Source organism: Lissotriton vulgaris, chromosome 10, assembly GCF_964263255.1.
Source record: "Lissotriton vulgaris chromosome 10, aLisVul1.2, whole genome shotgun sequence".
Taxonomy (NCBI): domain Eukaryota; kingdom Metazoa; phylum Chordata; class Amphibia; order Caudata; family Salamandridae; genus Lissotriton; species Lissotriton vulgaris.
Window position 1 is genome coordinate 168859912 of NC_141698.1, and position 21557 is coordinate 168881468.

Here is a 21557-nt window from a genome sequence, read left to right on the forward strand (position 1 = left end):
CTGAACTGACTCAAACCTGCACTAACTGGCTGGGAAAGTGTGCAGGAGTTAACCTTTTGGCTGAAAAGTTTACTGACTTTTTCCTGTAGCATCTTAAACTACGACTCTACATTATTTAGCTTGTATAATCTAAATGCTAAATCTCGCTTTTCTCTCTCTCTTCTCTTTCTCTCTCTCATTATCCCTACTAGGAAATCATTAAATGTTGTCCTTTTTTAAGTCTGAATGTGGCTAACTTACTAATACATTGTTATTAAATCTGATTACAAAAGGCGATTTCATGTTTTCTGACCATTCAAATTGAGGCTTTAGATAAATGATTTACATGAACAAATCTAATCGTATTTGAGTCATTCTTGGAGTGAACCTCATGCTTTATGGTTTACATTTATTGGTATACAAACCAAAATGGTTGATGGGAAATTGCGTGTTTTTGGCATTTCTTATTCCTGGCCCTCATAAGTAATTGCCTTATGTTCTCTGAATATCCATATCCAAGACCGAGTTAGGTCACATAAAAGAACCGTTAGAGGGCCAGTAAATTCTAATAAATTATGTTTGGGATCCAGAAATGATCAGATTAATACTTTGGTAGTGAAAAGAAATTTTGACTAGTCTTCCTCTGGATCAATGTGAATTAGGAGAATTGGGAATCAAAGTCATTATGCTACTGTTCAGGAACATCGCCGTTCGGTGGAAAACTACCTATGAGAACGTGGACCAAGTGGATGCTGTGACCTGAAAGGATTCCTGGGAAGATACTTGTGGTATTGGAATCTTGCAAGTAGGCAAAGAGCCAACACTTCACTGCTTTTGGAGAGAAACCATTTCAGAACAAGCGCAGTCGCAAAAGGTTAATGCTACCTGACCCTTTGGAGTGGAGAGACTTCTAAGGAAGACTCCACATGCTGACACCTTTCTCTATCCTTCCTCGAAGAATGCTTAAGTAGGCGAGTCACATTATCGTTAGTGGAGGGATAGATTAATGCTTTATTCTCATCAACCCTCAATGCAGGGAAATTTGGACTCATGCTTTTTGATCCTCTGCATTCTATATCTTGAGTTAATTTTTTTGTCCGTGTAATACTGACTCAACATTATCTGCATATTTGGCTTTATTTAGATGCCAATGTATTTCTACACCCTAGTCTTGAGGTGTCTTTATGTCCAGTTATTTCTGGCTTTGTAATGAATTCACTAACTTTACTTAGTGGTCTGTGGTTACTATGGGGGTGATTATGGTGGCGGGCGGATCGCCGCCGCAAAGTGAGTCCGCCTCTTTTCCGCCAGTTGGCAATCGTTCTGATAGCAGGCACCGCCATCCATATTAGGATGCAGGGTTTCACAGGACTATCCACGGCGAAGGAAAGGTTGTTGGGGAATTGCTTAGGTGGCCCAATGTGGGCCCTCGGGAGGGTGGGAGGAGTGGGGGGCTGCACCTGGGGGGTACCTATGGTGCCTCCTACATTGCCATGCACAAGGTGGCAGCCACCGCACTGTGCCTGCCTCATTGTGTATGACAATGCACAACATGGCACTTTGGCATTGTGGCAGGTGCTGCTGTAAAATGCGGAATGCAACCTCTACCCTGGCGGTCGCATTCCGCATCCTAATTGGCGGTGCGGGACCACCACATGCCTGGCGGCCGGTCCCAGCACCGCAATGGTGGCTGGCAGACTTCAGTCCGCCCGCCATCCTAATAACCCCCAATGTGTCTAGAGAAATTGGTTATGAATTGATTGACATTGTTACCAGTTTCTCTCCTCGCCACGTTTTTCTGCTGAGTAAAATAACCATTGAGATGTGATGCAAGAACAAATCTAGAACTTACGAGCCCGGTCATTTCATGTTGAAAAAAAAAGTGTAGACTCAATTTTAGGTTTTATTAACAGTGCTGCAGTGGGGTTAGCATCATTCCAGTACATAAAGATTTTTGCTACATCTGCGTAATAAAAACTTTTGTAGGGCATCATATAAATTGGTATATTGACTGCAATACTCTTGTGTCACTACAATGTGAGGAGTGTTTCACATCTAGGGAAGTTGAAAAGGGACTGAAGAGAGCAGAGCTTGCTGCGACACACTTTCTTTATGCTAATACAACTAGAAATAAATCATACCATTTTAAATCTGGACTCATAGATGAAAATGTAGCTGCCTTTACCAAGTGGTATCATTATCACACCTCTCTCCCATTATTTTTCTAAAACAGGAACAATTGGAAAATAAGACATTAATACATACTGTTTGTTGTACAATGTACCTGTTAATGATGCACATCCACTATACATAGAGGTTGATGAAGCTTCTTGATACACAAATGTTCCCGTGGGTAAATCTGGTGGGAAAAAAAGGAAATGCAATTTATTTGTCATTCAAGATACAAAGTAAAATTGGTGTTACACATTTAACAAGTACATTATTCAAGGGTGTGGAGCATGTGATCCTTGTCATTCTTTTTTTTATTATACTGTACTCTATTTTTATAATTCAGTTTGGGAATTCTGCCATTTTTTGTTTTAACTTTATTACTGCTGGAGTACTGCATAAATACTTTCCAGGCTAAGCCTGACTACTCTGTGCCATACCTACTAAGGTGTGGAGCTCAGGCTTATTTAGTGACTTTGGGTTCACACTGACAAGTTAGTGTTATTATTCCCTGAGGTGGGTGACCACCCACCCCAAATACGAATGCTCTTTCTTCCAGGGCGGAAGTCCCAGAGAGAGTTAAGTGATGGTGTTAGGATTCCAGTTGACTTTCTTAATTCGTATCTTTGGGTGAAGAGAAGTCAATGCTATTTGGGATTCTACTGGGTGGCAAGACACGGGGAATACTTTTTATGCATATAGAGTAAAGGGCCTAATGAAGATGAGGCAGGACATATACTACATGGGGCTTATTTATAAGCCCCTTGCGCCCCGGTGCTCCACATTTTTTTGACACATTGACGCTCAGTGTGCTTGTCCATATTTATAAGGCCATGCAAAGCCACCCTGTGTGGCTTTTCATGGCCTTGTAAATATGGTTCTTTTGCACACATTACTTTGCATCACGGGGGTGTGGCACAGGTATTGATGTGGTTATTCCCACGTAACTCCCATGGATTTTGCCACATTCCCAGATTTACAATGTTTCATAAACCTGGGAATGGATCAGAATCCTAGGCCTCATCAGGGGAGACGTAGAAGTGGTGGAACGAGGAGAAATACTTTTCTTGCATTCTGCTGCACGTTGGTGGAAGGCTGCTGTTTTAGCACTGGTGCAGGTGAGAGCACAGCATGCGCCATATTGCTGTGAATATAGTGCATCCCAGTGCTTTTAAATGATGCAGCTCGTCGCAGCAAATTGGCTTGCGGAGCCGCGCAGCGTTATTTTGTGATACTTGCTTCTTGTCTTCGCCTACCTTGTGAGCAATATGGAACACAATCTTTGCTTGTGCTTTAGATTCCTATGAGGGTGGGGAGGTTCTAATGAGGGCAGTTGTAGTCAAGACTTCAGTGACAAGTTTAGCCAGCTCATCCCTGCGGTGAGGTGATAGCTGTGGACTCAGTGCGTGGTTAAGAGTATTTAAGTCTGTGAGGATGACTTATGTCACAGGCACCAAAGACGATGGGATTGCATCAAAGTGAGGCTTAAGTACTTAAGGACTGGTGGGTGAGTGCTACCTTTTGCGCGAGCTGTTGGCACAAAACGTGACTAAGGCGCAAGCTCACAGTAAGTGCGAGTGAAGTCAGGAGCCCAAGCGTCATCATGCGCAGGCCGGTGTGAATACCCAGCAAGCCTGAGGCAAGGGAAGAGCCCCGAGCTCAAGCCTCTGAGCGTCACGCTTCCCATGTTTTCAAAACAACGCCCATCACCTGCCAAACTCACATCCTGCTGCACTTCATCGGTGGCCATTTTCTTGTTTACCAACGTCAGGAGCAAGATTTACATGGATGCCTACCATTTTACATTTGGGGGATAAATAGTGACTCATATGTACTCCGCAAGTCTTCCCTTGATTTCGGTGACCGCACACCATTATCTTCTCTGTGCTAGACTACTCTTCGTTTACAGTGACTTTTACACTTCTTTGTGAGTCGTTTTCTTCGGTCACTCGCACACTCTAGTTCCTTTATTATTTAATTGAGGAGAACATTATGCACTGTTCTCTCGTGGGTCAGTTCTTTGTCTAAGGTGACTCACACACCACTTCTACCTCCTCCTTTATCATTTTGTGGGTCACACTGGTATTTTATTGATATCTTGCCTGTGCTGTACAGTATAGCATTTTGTAATTGTATATTTTTTTAGGGGAAGCTTTCTATTTTCCTTCTATAAACTTAATTTTTGGTCTTCCAATCTCATGGTGCCATTGTGTCTCCTCCAATATTTCTGGCTTCACCAGGTTCTCTTTGTATTGAATTGGAATAATGGCTAACGCATGTATGACATTAAAACGCATGCTTTTACCACACATGCCTTTACAACGTGGTTTTTACAACAAAAACCTTTACAACGCATAGTGCTTTGGGGTGCTGGATAGTGAAAAGTTTAATTTACTATTCCAACACCAGTCCCCGTGGACACTAGGGAAGGTGTTGGATAGTAAATTAAACTTATTCCCTATCCTAGAGCGCTCCCCAGCGCAATGCGTTGTAATGGTTTTCGTTGTAAAAGTTGCGTCGTAAAGGCACTGCGTGGTAAAAGTTGCGTTGTAAAGGATGTTCCCCATGGCTAACTATGTTTGAGACTTCCTTGGAAGCCTTAGATGGAATATGATTCAGTGCTTCCCGTAAAAAATATTTATATCTGAATAACCTGGGCAAAGAAGGACAATACATTTTAAAGTATTTACCACCAGCTGCCCAGTCAATGGGGACCCAATTGAAGATGCCTATGTGGAAGCTAAGAAGAGGTTGGAAGTCAGATTTGCTAAGTTGATCAATTTAGTTATGAATCGTTACCAATTCTACACTCACCAGCAAGAGGAAGGTCAATCGATAGATGACTTTGTTTCTAAGTTAAGGGAGCTCTCTCGAAAATGTACATTTGGAGCAATGACTGATGTACTGGGATCAATTGATTGTTCATTGCATATGCAGGAATATTCAAGAGCGTCTTTGGGCACCAAAAAATCCTTCACTCAGGGATACCATAGACATTGCTAAAGTAGTTGAACAATCGCAACTTTGCATGCAAGAGATGGACAAAAAGGAGAGTAATAATGGAAATATTTTCTCTATCATAGAGATGATTCTGATATAGCTGCTGTACTGAAATCTGGTTGCAATGTGCCAAAACCTAAACAGAACACTAAGCCTTGTTATAGGTGTGGTAGTACTTTCCACACTGCTGATTATCGCAGATGCATGTCTTTAGATAAAAAGTGTAGGAAATGTGGCCACAGAGGACATTTTGCGGCAGTGTGTAAGCAAATGGGCAAATCCAGATAGCTACGGTAGATTATATTTATAGCGTAGTGGGACAAGAAGATAGGGTTTTGAGTGTGGGTGATACTGAGGAAGGATTGGGCCGGAAGACTAGGCCTAAGGCTGATTTAATTGTCAATGGGAAAATAGTACAACTTATAGTAGACTCTGGTTCCATGTATACGATCATTCCAAGGGTAGTGTTTGAGAAACTGTGGTCAGGAGTAAATTTGTCTCCAAAGCACATCAATCTCAGCGGGTATCAAGGTGAGGTCATTGACTTGTTGGGTTACAAGGAGACTACCATAGATTTCAGTAGGAGAACAATACAAGGGAAAGGGTTTATGGCATTTTAGGTTGGATGCACCAATACACCCTTTGTATTGTGGTGAATCCCAGAGCTCCAGTCCAGGTGAAGGTTGTTTAAGATTTATGTTTCAGAGACATTATGGAGGAGGCTAGAGAAGTCTTTAAGGAAGAGCTGGGGTGACTAGAGGGTTATGCTCACAAAATAGTTTTCAATCCTGACGCTGAACCTGTACAGCACAAATTAAATAGGATTCCTTTGGTGGCTCAGGCAGCTGTCAAAGAAATGCTCAGAGATATGTTATCATCTAAAGTGATTAAACCTGTTGAAAGCTCCATGTAGGTTTCCTGTTGTTATTACTCAAAAATCTGATGGTAAACTCAGGTTTTGTACTGAATTAAGATTGCTCATTCAGAATGTAGTAGTGGACATGTATCCGTTGTTGCCTCACATAAATTAACTAATTTTGGCTTTGAGTAGGGGGAAATATTTCTCCAAATTGGACTTAACACCTTGGCTGCTAGGTGTTTTCCCCTCCTGTGCTGGAAACTGCAATTTGGCTTTATTCATGACGAGCTCAGCTCGTCATCAGCACAGCTCAACTGTGCATCATGACGAGCTGAGCTTGTCATGAGCATCGAAAGGGTTAAAGAATGCATATCACCAAATAAAGTTACACGAACAGTCCACGCCACACAGCATTCATTACTAAGGAGGGAATTTTTCAATGTACCAGGATGCCGTATAGGCTATGTTCAGCTGCAAGCGTTTTTTGACACATGATGAGTGAATTATTTAAGGACATGACCAATATTGTATACTTTCAAGATGACATTCTTGTATTAATTAAGCAACACAATGTGAATGTCAGACAAGCCTTGCAGAAGATAAAAGATGGGAGGTGGCCACTTAGACGTGAGAAATACAAATTTGGTTGACAGGATGGAGTATTTGGGATATGATATATCTGCTAAAGGTGTTAGGCCAAAGCAGAATCTTTTAGATGCCATTAGGTTAGCTCCTACACCTGGTGACAAAGATAAATTGAGGTCCTTCCTAGGTCTCATTGAATATTATTCAAAATTTGTGCAGGGTTTTTCTGAAAAGACTGGGAGGCATATGTACCAGGAGTTAACGCCGCCTTAGAGGCACTTTTTAGACTGTTCGGCAGCGATATTTTTATCGCATATGTACAAGCTGTTGCTAACCTCTGTTAGTTGCAGTTTTCCACCAAAAACATCCATAGAAAAGATTGCCACTTCTGTTAGCTATAATGACATGCAAGGGAGGCGTTCCTGTGCAAAAAAGGCCGCTAACCCCACTTTGCGATATTATTTACAAGGGAATTCGTGTAGGTAGGAGCACCAAAACAACTACCTCTAACTGCACTTAGAGGCAGCTTTTTAGGACCAGAAAATAGCTGGTCTTAAAAATGGAGATAACACTTGGGGCCACATTTCAGCAGGTTTTGGTGCTGGGCAGCGCTGCAAGCAATGTTGCTGCACTGCCCTGCGACAAAACTACAGGGCAGGAATGTGCACCATCAATAAGACAGTGTGCATTCCTGGAAAAGTGTTGCAGCGCTGCGACAGTTGTGTCACAAGCATGACGCAAATCCAGCAATGCATGGGGCCAGCCTATCCATGTGGCACTGCGTCACCCTTTTGCCAGCCATCAGACAGGCATAAGGTACTGACGGAGTGACGTCCTACAATTGTTGCAGTGAAATATGATGGATTTCACTGTGCCACTCCTATGAGGCCTTGTCGCGTGGGAACGCACACCCTGCATACATCATACCTGATGCAGGTATGATGTGGCACAGGGCTTCACAAGGTCACACATATGCCTACAGCGTCACTTTGCAAATACGGCTCAACGTGGTGATAAATTTTTCCTGGTCTTTTCTTGAAGGGTGCCAGGGTGTTGGAGATCCATGGGTGGCGGTTGTGTGCTGCGGTAGTATTGCCTGTAAGCATTGGCGGAGTGGGGAGCTGAGGGAGTTGATGAGAAGTTCTTCAGTGGCCTTGATCCAGCTGCGTGGGGGCAATGATGGCAGTGGTGTACGGTGGGCATGGTGAAGACGTGATGTACACATTGAAAGTCCATCCAGGAGATTCCGGTGGTGTGGTTGTAGTTGTTGTTCCCGCTGATGAGGGGACGTGCTCGACCATGTGTCCTGCTATGTGGCTTGCTGCTGTGCTAGCTGCTTGAGTCTGACGTTGGGGAGCTTCCCCAGGAAGGGGTGGTGTTCTGGTCACTGGGGTTGTCCAGGTGGAAGTAGAGTTCACCAAGTAGGATGTTGTCGGTGGATGGGAGAGCCTGGGGTGCAATGAGGTCTACAATGGTATCGTAGAATGGTGGTCCATGGCCCGGGGGCCCTGCAGATGACTGTGCTGCAGAGTATGGGTTTGGGGTTGGTTCGGATCTGGAAGTTGAGGTGTTCCATGCTCACCGTTGGGTCATTAGAGTGTGTGGTTAGTCGGAGTGGGCTTCTGTAGGTGATGGCAATGCCTCCTCCTGGATGGTCGGGTGGTACTTGCATGTGATTTAGTAGCCGTCAGTGACAGTGATGGCGATGTCCGGTCCAGAGCAGAGGTTGGTCCTAGCAGGCAATGTGGCATCTAGGGTTGATGGCCATGAGGGTGCTGGCGTCGTAGAGGTGGAGTGTCCAAGAGGAAAGGGCATTGGTGCTGAGCGCGGTTAAGGGGCATACTGACGCAGACGGGATTGCCTATGGCGCCTTTGGCATGGGAAACATCCATTACAATGCAGGAATTACATCGTAATGCCTTTACAACACAACTACAACAACGCATTCCATTCCAACCCATTGTGAGGCTAGTAATGGTGTTTTTTAAGTTTTAATGTGGGAATGGGTTTCAGGGTTCAGAGATGAAATTTTGGGTGTATTATGGTGTAAAATATGAAATTTAGGGTGTGTTTTGGGGTCAAATATAAATTGTAGGGTGTGTTTGGGGGGGGTCAAAGATGATTTTTTGGGTTCAGGGTGTGTTTTGGGGTGCAAGGGTTAGTTTTAGGGTTGCACTCACTGAAGTGGGAATAGGAAAGTTTTCATCTCTGCTATCCAGCACTTTCCCTACTGTTACAATATACATAGTATTAGAATAATAATGGAATGCGATGTAATGGTATGCGTTGTGACATTATATATATCTTTGGCACACCAGTGGTGTGCCAGCTGCGCATGGATGCACCCACACCCGCCATAGCGAAGTGCTGCGGGTGGGACTGGACAGCTGAGAGGAGGGAAACGCTGGAAAGGGCACTGGATGGGGTGGGGACGTGGAGGTGTGTATGTGAGCGGGTGTTGTAAATATTTAAATGAGAGACATCTTACCTCGAGGTCGGGTCCCATGCCTTTGTTGTTCCTGCTCTCCTGAGTCTGCTTGAAAGCAGTGGGGTGATGCTTTTCCGTCATTGCGGATGAGCCACCCTGGGGGGGTGTCACACCAGGTGCTAGGCCTGGGTGACTCCACCCCGGTCCTCCTCCGCTATGCATCCAACCTTCTCCTTAACTCGACATTGACACCATTGCGCAATCAGCTGCGCTCTCTCCAAATATGTGACATAGCCAGCAGAAGCCTCAGCCAGGTGGTATTTCACATGCCTTGGTACAGCAGTCACCACCAAGTCTGCTGGGGAACCTTCCAATGCAGGTGATGCAACAGGGCAACCTTAGGCGTGAAGTTGCAGCGCTCCCAACACACAGGTTTGGCGCAGCTAAAGGGCCTCACCCTCCACAGCGTCCAGCCAGTGCAAATTCATCCGGCCTGTGATGCAGAGAGGCGCTGGCCACCATTGGTAATCCCTTCTGTGCACAACAGTGTAGTGGTGGATCATAGTATGCGATGCAGACCTCCCTACTTTGGTACGCTAGAGCGCCTCTACTATTCACAGCTCCAAGGGGCTCAAGGCGGTCTTCTCACACAGGTCAGCAAAGTGTCTCTGTGTGACCTGCCAGACTTCACCACCAGGTAAGGGTGACTGCTGCACCTCAATGTCTACCGCCAATCAATCAATCAATCAAGACATTTATAGAGCGCACTACTTACCCGTAGGGTCTCAAGGCGCTTAGGGGGGGGGGGCCGTTACTGCTCGAACAGCCAGGTCTTGAGGTTCTTCCTGAAGGAGAGGTGGTCTTGGGTCAGGCGCAGGTCGGTCGGGAGGGAGTTCCAGGTCTTGGCGGCCAGGTAGGAGAAGGACCTTCCTCCTGTTGTCGCTCTTCGGATGCGTGGGACGGCGGCGAGGGCGTGGCTGGCTGATCGGAGGTGGCGTTTGGGAGCGTAGAAGTTGATTCGGTTGTTGAGGTAGCTCGGGCCTTGATCGTGTAGGGCTTTGTGTGCGTGGGTGAGGAGACGGAAGGTGATTCTCTTGTTGACGGGGATCCAATGCAGGTCTCTCAGGTGTCCGGAGATGTGGCTGTTTCGTGGGATGTCGAGGATGAGTCTGGCTGAGGCGTTCTGGATCCGCTGAAGTCTCTTCTGGAGCTTGGCGGTGGTTCCGGCGTAGAGGGCGTTGCCGTAGTCCAGTCGGCTGGTGACGAGGGCCTGGGTGACGGTCTTCCTGGTCTCCGTGGGGATCCACCAGAAGATCTTCCGTAGCATGCGCAGGATGTTGAAGCACGCCGAGGAGACGGCGTTGACTTATCTGGTCATGGAGAGGGAGGAGTCCAGGATGAAGCCCAGGTTGCGTGCGTGGTTCGTCGGTTTGGGTGCGGTGCCCAGGGCGGGGGGCCACCAGGAGTCGTCCCAGGCGGTGGGCGTGGAGCCCAGGATGAGGACCTCCGTCTTGTCTGAGTTCAGTTTCAGGCGGCTGGTCGTCATCCACTCGGCTACCTCCTTCATCCCTTCATGCAGGTTGGCTCTGGCGGCGGCGGGGTCGTTGGTCAGGGAGAGGATCAGCTGGGTGTCGTCGGCGTAGGAGATTATGTTGAGGTTGTGTTGGCGTGCGATGGCCGCGAGGGGGCTCATGTAGACGTTGAAGAGGGTAGGGCTCAGCGAGGATCCTTGAGGGACGCCGCAGATGACTTCGGTGGCCTCTGACTTGTACGGTGGTAGGCGGACTCTCTGTGTTCTTCCGTCGAGGAAGGAGACGATCCATTCCAGTGCCTTCTCCTGGATTCCGACGTTGCTGAGGCGTTGCACTAGGGTGCGGTGGCAGACAGTGTCGAAGGCCGCGGAGAGGTCTAGGAGGATGAGGGCCGCTGTTTCTCCGTTGTCCATCAGGGCTCGGATGTCGTCGGTGGCGGCGATGAGGGCGGTCTCGGTGCTGTGGTTGGCTCGGAAGCCGGACTGCGAGGGGTCGAGGGATCCGTTCGTCTCGAGGAAGGCGGCCAGCTGTTTGTTGACGGTTTTCTCGATGACTTTGGCTGGAAACGGGAGTAGCGAGATTGGGCGGTAATTCTTGAGTTCGGTGGGGTCTGCTGTAGGTTTCTTGAGAAGAGCGCTGAGTTTGGCGTGCTTCCAGCTCTCGGGGAAGGTGGCGGTGTCGAAGGAGGTGTTGATAATGTCCCGCAGGTGGGGTGCAATGACAGCGTCGGCCTTGTTGAAGACGTGGTGAGGGCAGGGGTCGGTCGGAGATCCGGAGTGGACGGAGTTCATCATGCGGACGGTGTCTTCGGTGCTGATCGGAGTCCAGGCTAGGAGGGTGGTGGTGGGTGGCGTTGCTGTGGTCGTGGCGTGCGTCGGTTGGGTGCTGAAGCTGTTGTGTATGTCCGCGATCTTGTTGTGGAAGTAGGAGGCGAGGGAGTTGCAGAGGTCTTGCGAAGGGGTGATGTCGTTGTTTCCGGCGTTGGGGTTGGAGAGCTCTTTCACGATGTTGAAGAGTTCCTTGCAGTTGCGTGCGTTGTTGTCCAGCCGGTCCTTGAATGCAGTTTTCTTGGCGGCGCGGATCAGTTGGTGGTGCTTCCGGGTGGCGAGTTTGAGGGTTGTCATGTTCTCCGGTGTAGGTTCCTTTCTCCAGACTTTCTCGAGGGCTCGGCAGTTCTTCTTGGAGCTCTTGAGTTCGTTGGTGAACCATGGGGCTTTCTTGCTGCCGGGTCTGCTGGGCAGGGTCCTCAGAGGGGCGAGTTTGTCCGCGCAGTTGCTGATCCACTTCGTGCGGTTGTCGGCGGCCTGGCTGGGGTTCGCTGAGCTGGCAGGAGGGTGCCGGCTCAGGGAGGCGGCGAGTTGGTCGGCTGTGATCTTGCTCCAGCTTCTACGGGCAACCTGTTGCTGGTGGTGGTGGATCGTCGTTCTTTTGAAGGTGAAGTGTACGCAGCTGTGGTCCGTCCAGTGGAGTTCTGTGGCGTGGCTGAAGGCGATGTCTTTGCTGGATGAGAAGACGGCGTCGAGTGTGTGTCCGGCGAGGTGGGTGGGGGTGTTCACCAGTTGCTTGAGTCCAAGGTTGGCGAGGTTGTCGAGCAGGGTGCTGGTGTTGCGGTCGTTGTTGTTCTCCAGGTGGAAGTTGAGGTCCCCCAAGAGGATGTAGTCAGCGGAGGGGAGGGCATGCGGGCTGACGAAGTCGGTGATGTCCTCGCTGAATTGAGTGCGTGGTCCTGGTGGTCGGTAGATCAGGGTGCCTCTGAGGGTGGTCTTCGGGTCGGTGTGGATCTGGAAATGCAGGTGTTCGGCGGTGATTAGGGTGTTGTCGGTGCTAGTCGTGATTCGGATGGTGTTCCTGTAGATGATGGCGATGCCTCCTCCCATCTGGTTGTCGGTGCAGTCCCTCCGGGTGATCTTGTAGCCCTCTGGGATGGCGATGGCGATGTCGAGCGCTGAAGAGACGTTCATCCAGGTCTCCGTGATGAAGGCAACGTCCGGGGCTGTGGCGTCTAGGAGGTTCCAGAGTTCGATGGCGTGTCTATGGACGGAGCGGGTGTTGAGGAGGATGCACTTGAGGTGGTTGCTGCTGGCATTCGGCTTGGCAGGTGCTGGTGCCGGCAGGTCCGGATGCAGGTGAACTTACAGGCGTGGCAGCTGAAGGGTCCGTGGGAGCGTTGTGGGGTGGCTCGGTAGCATCCTGGGGTTCGGCCGGTGTTGAGTGCGATGAGGGTGGCGGCGGTGTAAGTCAGGCGGGTCGGCCGGGGTCCTCGTGGGCCAGGGGTCCTGGCACTGGGCGCGGTCCAGGCGCGGACGGGCGTAGACGGGCTTACCTTTGGCACGCCTTCGGCGCACAATCGGCGCGCCCGCTGCGCGTGACCGCTGCACGTTCGCACGGTCGCCATATATGGCGAAGTGCGCGGGGGCGGAGCAGCTGGGAGGCGGGAGCGGGGAGGGTACAGAAGGCAAAAAGGGGCGGGGTTAGCAGCGGTGGCGGGAAGCGGGGAGCGGGGAGGGAGGACGAAGGGGCTTACCAAAACAAGCAATACAAAAGGAAAAACAAGTTACAGGGCCACGGCTCATCGACTCCATAGCACCTCCACATCCCACTCCAGGCTCCAGACACAGGTCCAGCGAGGCATCCAGGCTGCAGACGTAGGACCAGCAAGGCATCCAGGGTCCAGATGCAGGACCAGCGAGGCATCCAGGTTCCAGACGCATGACCAGCGTGGCATCCAGGCTCCAGACGCTGGACCAGCGAGGCCTCCAGGCCCCAAGGACTGTCCGCGCTTTCAAGGTTTTGGATGCCATGGTGTTGCGAAGAGTGCACAATGAGAAGTGATGCATCACTGGTGTTTTACCACGATGCACTTCTTTTAATGGATGCAGCCCTGCATTTCCTTTTCCCCTGGCACTCTGGCTGGTCTTCCTGGATGTTGGTAGACTTGAGGGGGTTGCTGATCTGTGCTGCACTTGGCCATGGCTGCTCCATTCTGCATTCCATTGGTTTTTCCCTATTTTTCATTGGAGGACGACTGATAGGCTATTTTTGGCTCTCGAGGCAAGAAAACCTCATGTTGGGCTGACTAACATGCGTTTTTTTGGCGCTAATGGGCCTTTTGTTTATTTTTATGCCTGCTAATGCCGGAATTCCTATCGCCATCACGCTAATGTTACCGGCAGCTTTCACCGCTGATCCCTGAAGCTATCGCCATGTATCAACGTCTTATGAATACGTCACTAGCAAGGCGATCGTTTTCAGAGGTACACGGCAGTAGGAAAACTGCCGCTAACTATCGTTAGTGGTAGTTCTCATCACTCCTTGTACATATGCCCCTGAGTTTCCGAGGTCACTCTTAAAGAAGGGCTTTTCTTTTGAGTGGGGGGAGCAACATCAACTTTGTTTTGATCTTATCAAAGAAGAAATTTGTGAGGCTTGTATTCTTACACCCTTTGACATCAAAGTAAAGTCCATTCTTACTGTGGCTGCTAGCACAACAGGTCTTGGAGCGGTGCTGGCAAAGGTTCATGGTGAGCGTGAGAAGACCGCGGCGTTTGCATCCAGAACATTGACTGATACTGATAGGAATTATTCTTTTATTGAACAGGTAACCTTAGCAACAGCTTGGGGTTGTGAGTATTTTAGGACTTACTTATGGGGTTCCAAATTTGCTTTACTATCAGATCACAAACCCCTAGTTTAGGTGCTGTTGCCGGGTGGAACAGGTAAATGCTCGGCCACACTTGCCAGGTTGGCTGCAGACTTACAGGAATACTGTTATAAGGTGAAACCTATCAAAGGATGGAGGGACATTCAATCAGATTGTCCTTAGAATGGCAGGAAGTGGATGGGCCATCTGTTTTGGAGAAGGAAAGTGAAGGGGATTTGGCTTCAGTCCAAGATATTCTGATTGTGGTAGGACTGCATGCCATTCCAAAACAGGAATGAATCAAGGAGATGGAGTCTGATATTATCCTGTGAGATGTGAAACGCTCGTTGGTGCATGAGAGTTAGAGAGACAGTGCTGTGTCTCTCTCTGTTAGTCATTGTCTGAAAGTTGTAGTTGAATTTTCTGTGCATGGCGATGCCTTGGTGATGGGAGGTGAGTAGTTAATTCCTCCTCAGGGTGTAAGGGACAAACTTATTGAGATATTACATGAGGGGCGCTTAGGCCAAACTAGAACAAAGAAGAGGTTGCGTGTGGATAGGTGGTGGCCTGGAATGGATTTTGAGGTAGATTTGTGGGTGGGGAGGTGTAGTGTTTGCAAAGAGAGTGAAATGTGTTTGATAGTGGGACCGCAAATTGAATTGGAAAATATAACTGAACCTGGGTGGCCTTGGCATACTATTTGCATAGGTTTTTTTTAATAATAATAACTTCTTTATTGTATAGTTAATAAAAAACGTTACAATTTACATAGATTTTACTGACCCTATGAATGAGTTGAGAGGAGACTTGAGATTTGCTATGGTGCTCGTAGATGTGTATTCTAAGTGTTTAATTGTAAAGTTCATGAATGAAATCACCACCAAGGCAACTGTAGGCGTATTGAATCCGATTTGGTGTGAGGAAGGCATACCATCTGTTGTCATTACAGATAAACGCATACAATTGACTTCTCAGGAAATGGGAGCTGGAGGCTTTTGGAGCATAACTGCACCTTGCTTTACAATCCCCAGGGGAATGGTATTGTTGAGAGAGCAAAACGTATGGCCAAAGGTGCCATTCAGGTGGCGTTAGCTGGTCGAAGAGATGTGGCTATTATGGTTTCAGTAATGTTGTGGGCATATCGCTCAAGTGTACATGGAGTGATTTGTAAAATGCCCTTTGAGCACCATATTAGTTCCTATCTTTATTAAGGAGATAGTACAGCGTGCAGGCAACAAACAATCGGTAGGTGAGGGCAAGTTTTACCATCGCATTAGTAAGGGTATGTGGGCGAAACTTCAGAGTGGCAGGTGTGGAGTTGATTAGTCTAAATACAAAAGGCCTTTCAAAGTAGTGTGAACCCCACGTCATTCTGTGGTGTTGGAGAATGGTGAAAGATGGAATTATACACCTGTAGAATTGTATCAAAGGTGGGGAAGGTGCCATTTGGATATTAAGCAGAAAGCTTTGTCTTCCAACAGTGCCTTCATGTTGACGTCGGATGATGATGTAACCCTTCCTTCACAATTGGGTACAAGTACGGGGTTATATTTCCAGGACACAGGAGACGCTCATGTCAATGTTGACCAAGTGTGATTCTGCTGTAGAAACAACAATGGGTTAGGGAGTTTGTTACCCGGCAGGGTATCTTGATGATTATTTGCGGGCTTAAAGTTTCTAGTGACTATTTTGGTAATTCATGTTTTTATCTTGTGCATTCATTTTGTGGTTCATTCATTTTGTTTTTTGTAACAAATTGTCATTTGGCTGTAATAAGGGAAGAGTATGTGTGATACTTGCATCTAGTCTTTGCCTACCATGTGAGGAATGTGGAATATGATCTTCACTCGTGTTCCATATTTCTGTGAGGGTGAAAAGGTTCAAAGGAGGGCAGTTGGAGTCTGGCTGGCCGAGGAACAGCACCCAGACGTTGCAGGGTGTATACATAAATAAAGCTTACCTACTACAGTACCAGGTGAGCAGCTGTACTTCATTATGCTTTTACTATGGTGCAAGGGTGCCTGCGATGGTGCACGGCTGCTGTCTTAGCACCAATGCAGGGGAGAGCACATGGATGCACCGATTTGTGGTAAATATGCCTCATGACTATGCTTTTAAAATGATGCAGCTCGGCGCAGCAAATTGACTTGCGGAGCAGTGCTGTGTCATTTCCTCGTAAATGAGGCCCCATGTTTATAAAGGTGCAACAGAGGAAAAGAAGAGATATCACAGCTATGGGGGAGATTGACTTTGGGCTCCCTCCTTTGACTATCACCTACCCAGCCGGACTTCGGGCTAACGCGCCCGCGTCTCTCCTGACCTTACCTTCCCCCTTCCCTCTTCCCCCAACCCTCCCCCTCTCCGCTCCTACTCTTTCCAGCTTCTGTCCCCTGCCATCACATGCCCTTGCCCTTTGTCCCCACCCTGTTTTTCTATTGAACCTCTTCCTTCGCCACTTGAGACTGATCTATTTTGTCTGAAGCCTGATGGAGCTACCTGGTATAGCTATAGGGGAGATGGGCCGTTGATTCTCTCCTTGGTTGTCACCTAGCCAGTCGGTCTTTAGACAGACTTCCTTTTGTCTCTGTGGTTGTCTCTTTCCTTATCCTCACTCTCTCACCTCTCCTACGCTACCCCCACCACTTTCTCTCTCCTCTCTCTCCTCCCCTAATGTATTGCTGACTGTTTTATTTAATGTTTACTTGTTGTTCTTTTTCTAGTATATTGTTGAACCACATTGTTGCACTTCCTTTCGTCTCTCCTGTCGTCTCCTCCCGCATCCTCACTCTATTTATGTCTCTCTTTCCCTCCTCTCTCAATGTATTGAGTCCGAACTATTTTGTCTGATGCCCAATAGAGCTACCTGGTTTAGCTATAGGGGAGATGGGCCGTGGATTCCCTCCTTGGTCGTCACCTACCCAGTCGGTCTTTAGGCAGACTTCTTTTCGTCTCTCCTTATTGTCTCTTCCCTAGCTCCTATCCTCTCTCCCGTGAATCTCTCCCCTTGCCTGCTACTCTGCCTATCCCCTGTCCTTTGTGCTCTATGACTAAGCACTTCTTCTCCCCTTGTTGGGGAAAGATCCAATATTTATACTCTGGAGTCTCAGCGAACCCGCTGAGTGAGTCCACTGCGCCAAGGAAGCCACTCACACTTGAGGTATGGTATGGCACCCCTTGCCAAAGCACTCCCTCTCCCCTTTTTGGGGAAGGATCCAGTATGTAGGCCTTGGAGTCTCAGAGACCCCTCTGAGAGAGTCCACTGCGTAAAGGGAACCTCTCGCAATAGAGATAGGGAAGGGATACCACTTCCCCTGGGATCACACCTTACTGGACTTTGGACGTTGCCTTGACTCGTCTACTGGTTTGTGTCCCCATCACCTTTCCCCTCCTCCCCCCATGCTGTGTCTCTCACCCTCCCCTCCTCTTTCCAACCTTCATTATCTGTATACTTCCCCTACTCAAACCCCGCTCATTTAAAGCGCTCTGATACCTACGGGTCTAGCCAGCGCAATATAAAACTGTTTAAATAAATTAAATAAATGAATGAATGTTACCAAATTGATTAATGATTCCAAACCAAAATGCAATAATAAACCTTCCTATATTTTCAGTGTTGTAAGGAAGCTGTTTTAGAGCAGATTTTAAGTTAATTCATGCATCATTAGGACACATTTCTGAAGTGCTACCCACAACATTTGATGTGAGAATCAAGAGTATGAAGCTGCCTTAAATGTGTGAGAATCGCAAAACAGTTAAAACTTAGTGGCCAGTCAACAGAATTGCATGGAAAACGGATCCCCAATTTAATCTCTTGCATGTGGGATTCATTCTCATGTTACTTGGATAACCTTGTAGCAAACTCTCGTTTTACATAGATCATACTATATTAAATAGCTGCAAAGTGAGAAAACATTATATTCTAGTTTGCAAAGCACTGAGTCAGGTATTTTGAAAATTGTTATTATATATTCATGTTTAGGCATTTGATATAATGCAGCTACAATTCCAGTGCAATGGGTTGCCTTATAAAACATTTACCCACCTCTATTAACACTGAATGCTTTCAATCAGTTAAAAATATGAGACTCAATCGTTTGTGAACATTCATTGATTTGTTATCCAATTCTTTATTTTAAATTCCAGTTCTTTCATGTATGTGAATGATGCAAGCTGTAATCCACCTCAATGCATTTTGGACCATAACAGGTCCTTCTTCTTATATTTTAGACGAACAATGTTAGAAACAGATCATGTTTTCATTCTTTCCTCTTTCAGAGCCCACTATAGCTTAAGAGGTACAATATTCTAATGGATGACACATCGTGTGTCACCAGATATTTGCAACTAGTTTAGCACAATGTGGACATTTTATAATTAGATTCAGATCCTCCAAAGGTGAACAATGGTAAAATCGATATGGAAGACTACAGGATGAAGGCAGGGATTTGGAAAGGCAGAAGTGATTTTTCAGGTGAATTCAATCATGTAAAATCCACAGATAACGCAGAAGCAGTGAAAGGCTTAGGGCTGCGTTCACCAGGCAAAAGAATGGTCAAATTCAGGCCAGTTTTTCATAATGACCAACAACATGCAAATATTCATGTGAATTGATGTCGAAGAAATGTATTTAGGATATCTTGACAACTTGACTGGAAATTGCTATTGAATTTCTGAATAAGCCCATCCCTAGTACAAATATGTATATAGCCTATGAACTGTATTTTAGAAATTGTAATGCTTTACAAACATAAGCGTCCAAGGTTCATTGTATTACAAGCCACTGCTAGAAAAACAGGGTGGCCCAGTAACCCGCAAAGTGAAGGGCATGTAAAATACATTCTGCTCTATATGGGGAAAGTCTAATAATTTCTGGCTGTAAGAAATACTTTTTACAACATTCAAGTGATGATTTTAAAGGACCATGGGGCATATTATGAAGGGGGTTTATCTCCGCTTTTTTGGCTTTAAAAGCCAAGAAAGCGGAGATAAAATTATCTCCCTATTACCTAGCTGTCGCTAACACCAGTTAGTAGGAGATAGCGACCATCTTGGGCCCCACTTTGTATGTCAGTGATATTTATCACTAATGACATGCAAAGTGGGCGTGCCAAGATGTTAGCGACTGAAAACAGTCGCTAACATCGCTATCTCCTATTACCAACTTTTGGAGATATTCGCGCTAAGCGCGAATATCTCCAAAAGCTAACACCTGCCCTGAGCAGTTCTTAGCCATGTTATCCAATGGGAGGTGGATAACATGGCTAAGAGCTTTAGCTCGGTAATGCATGAATATCGCTGACTTTTCAGCGATATTCATGTATTGCGGCGATTTTTATCGCATTTGCGGTAAACCTTGGTAATACCAAGGTTTATTTGCGGTAAAAATCGCCGCAGCTCAGCGGTAAATTTTTGTCTCTAACCAAGCAATAGCGATAATTATCGCTATTGCTTGGTAATATGCCCCCATAATTCTAATTCATTCAATTTACTTATTTACAACCGGATAAACAATCCATCAACAAATACATTGTTTTGATAAAAGTTCATACAAAGTTAAAAGTAGATAAAATCATCTCAATAAAAAGCAAACATTGTGCCGAATCACAATCATGATTCAAGCTAATCATTATTCATGCTCAAAAATGTTTTATCTTGTCAGTCAGGCAAATTATATATAAACTTTGGAATAGCAAAAAGTATATTCATAGTGGCGGAGTTTTTGCATATTCTTATTGCACCTATGTGATTTGATTTATCCATATAATGGCATACAAGCACAAACCATCTTGGTCTAGGTTTCCAGTAAGCACCACAGAAGAACAATAAGTGTTCTTGCGATTCCTCTACATCTTTACTTTAAGGCCACTGTTTTGATTTACCAACAGAGCTTGTCCAAGACGTTGTGTAGGTGGCAATTTGAAGAAGACTGTACTTAAATTTCAAATTAGGTGCTTTCACACTCCTGTTTTTTTAACCCATTTTTGTTGGCTTTTATGATTCTGCACACTTTAACACAACTAACTAGTGCTAAAGTGCTTGTGCTCTCTCCTTTAAACATGGTAGGATTGGCCTACACCCATTTAGCAAATTTAATTTACTTGTAAATCCCTAGTAAAGTTGTACTACATGTACCCAGGTCCCCAATAATTAAATGTTACTATTGGGCCTGCAGCGCTTAGTGCGCCACCCACTTAAGGAGCCTTACAAACATGTTTCAGGCCACGCGCAGAGGTGCTTTGAATTTCTTGCCTTTCTGCTCTGGCCCAAGATTATCTGGGGTGACAAGAGATACGTGTCAAACTGCTTTAGGAGAGGGCTCAGGCAGTCTTTGTGATGTGCAAGTGTGGTAGGTGACAGCTTCTCACCCTCATTATCACAGAGTGACTCAACCTGCCAACACCTAGCTTCCCTTTGTCTCATTGTCTGGAATCAATACACAAACACCAACTGCCAAGCGAGAAAAGCCAGCTTTCTGAAAAGCCTCATTTTCAGAATTGCCACTAAAAATCTGCATTAAAGAGTGCTTTTCATTACAATTCATTAGACACCAAACTCGACCTGCCTACCTGCTTCCAATTCAAAGTTAGGACTCATTAAAGGTAAAAGAGTAACCCACTGTTATCCTTGATTCCTTCTACAAGGCTTTGGTTGCTATTGAAGAGCAATTATCAAAAATAAGAGCTGAGTATTTTGTACTCTGACCTGAATCCCCAACTTGCGCAAATGTGCTGCCAAAGCCCATTACATCGGGTCTGGCTCCCACTAATAGTAAGAAAACTTCCGCTTTGTAAAACCAGGTTAAAAATCCAAATCCACTACCTCTAAATGCCCAGTTAGCAAATAGTGACAAAGGTCCTTTTTGGCTATTTCTATACGCCCAGTACCCGGATAGAAGAAAAGTTGATGGGTGGGGAAAAGGAACATTTGCATCATTAACAGTGGCCAACTTCTATTGCAGCCCTGTTGTAGTAAGCTGTGGTGGGTTGAACCTCACAAGGCCTGCTAGGTGGGAACTTTTTCTTTCACATCACAGGGGGGACCAATTATTGATAATAGGATAAATGGAGGGAGATCAGAGACAATGTCTACAGGTGAGGTATCATTTGGTTTCCTATTAGAAGACAAGCTAATGGAGGCAACACTCAGGGAAAATGCCTGCACCTCTGATAATGTTAGATGAATACCAGATGTAAGAGGAGGAGCACCTAAATTGTAGGATGGAAGTAACAATCGCCTTTCTGCAAGCTCTATCTTATTCATGAATATACCCACAGCACACATTAAAACCCATCTATTGTCGGGTTCAGTGGTTAATCCTGATTGCCTACAATGTTTTGCTTACCCATTTTCCCAATTGAAATGCTA

At 46.4% G+C, this 21557-nt stretch overlaps 1 protein-coding gene across 1 annotated transcript in view; it reads right to left on the reverse strand.

Moving 5' to 3' along the window:
• Positions 1 to 21557, reverse strand: part of LOC147684910 (uromodulin-like) — a 566426-nt gene that overhangs the window by 445266 nt on the left and 99603 nt on the right. Inside the window, exon 3 of the mRNA XM_086940797.1 lies at positions 2264 to 2338. Coding sequence (XP_086796923.1) covers positions 2264 to 2338 — 75 coding nt within the window. The remainder of the gene's footprint in view (positions 1 to 2263; positions 2339 to 21557) is intronic.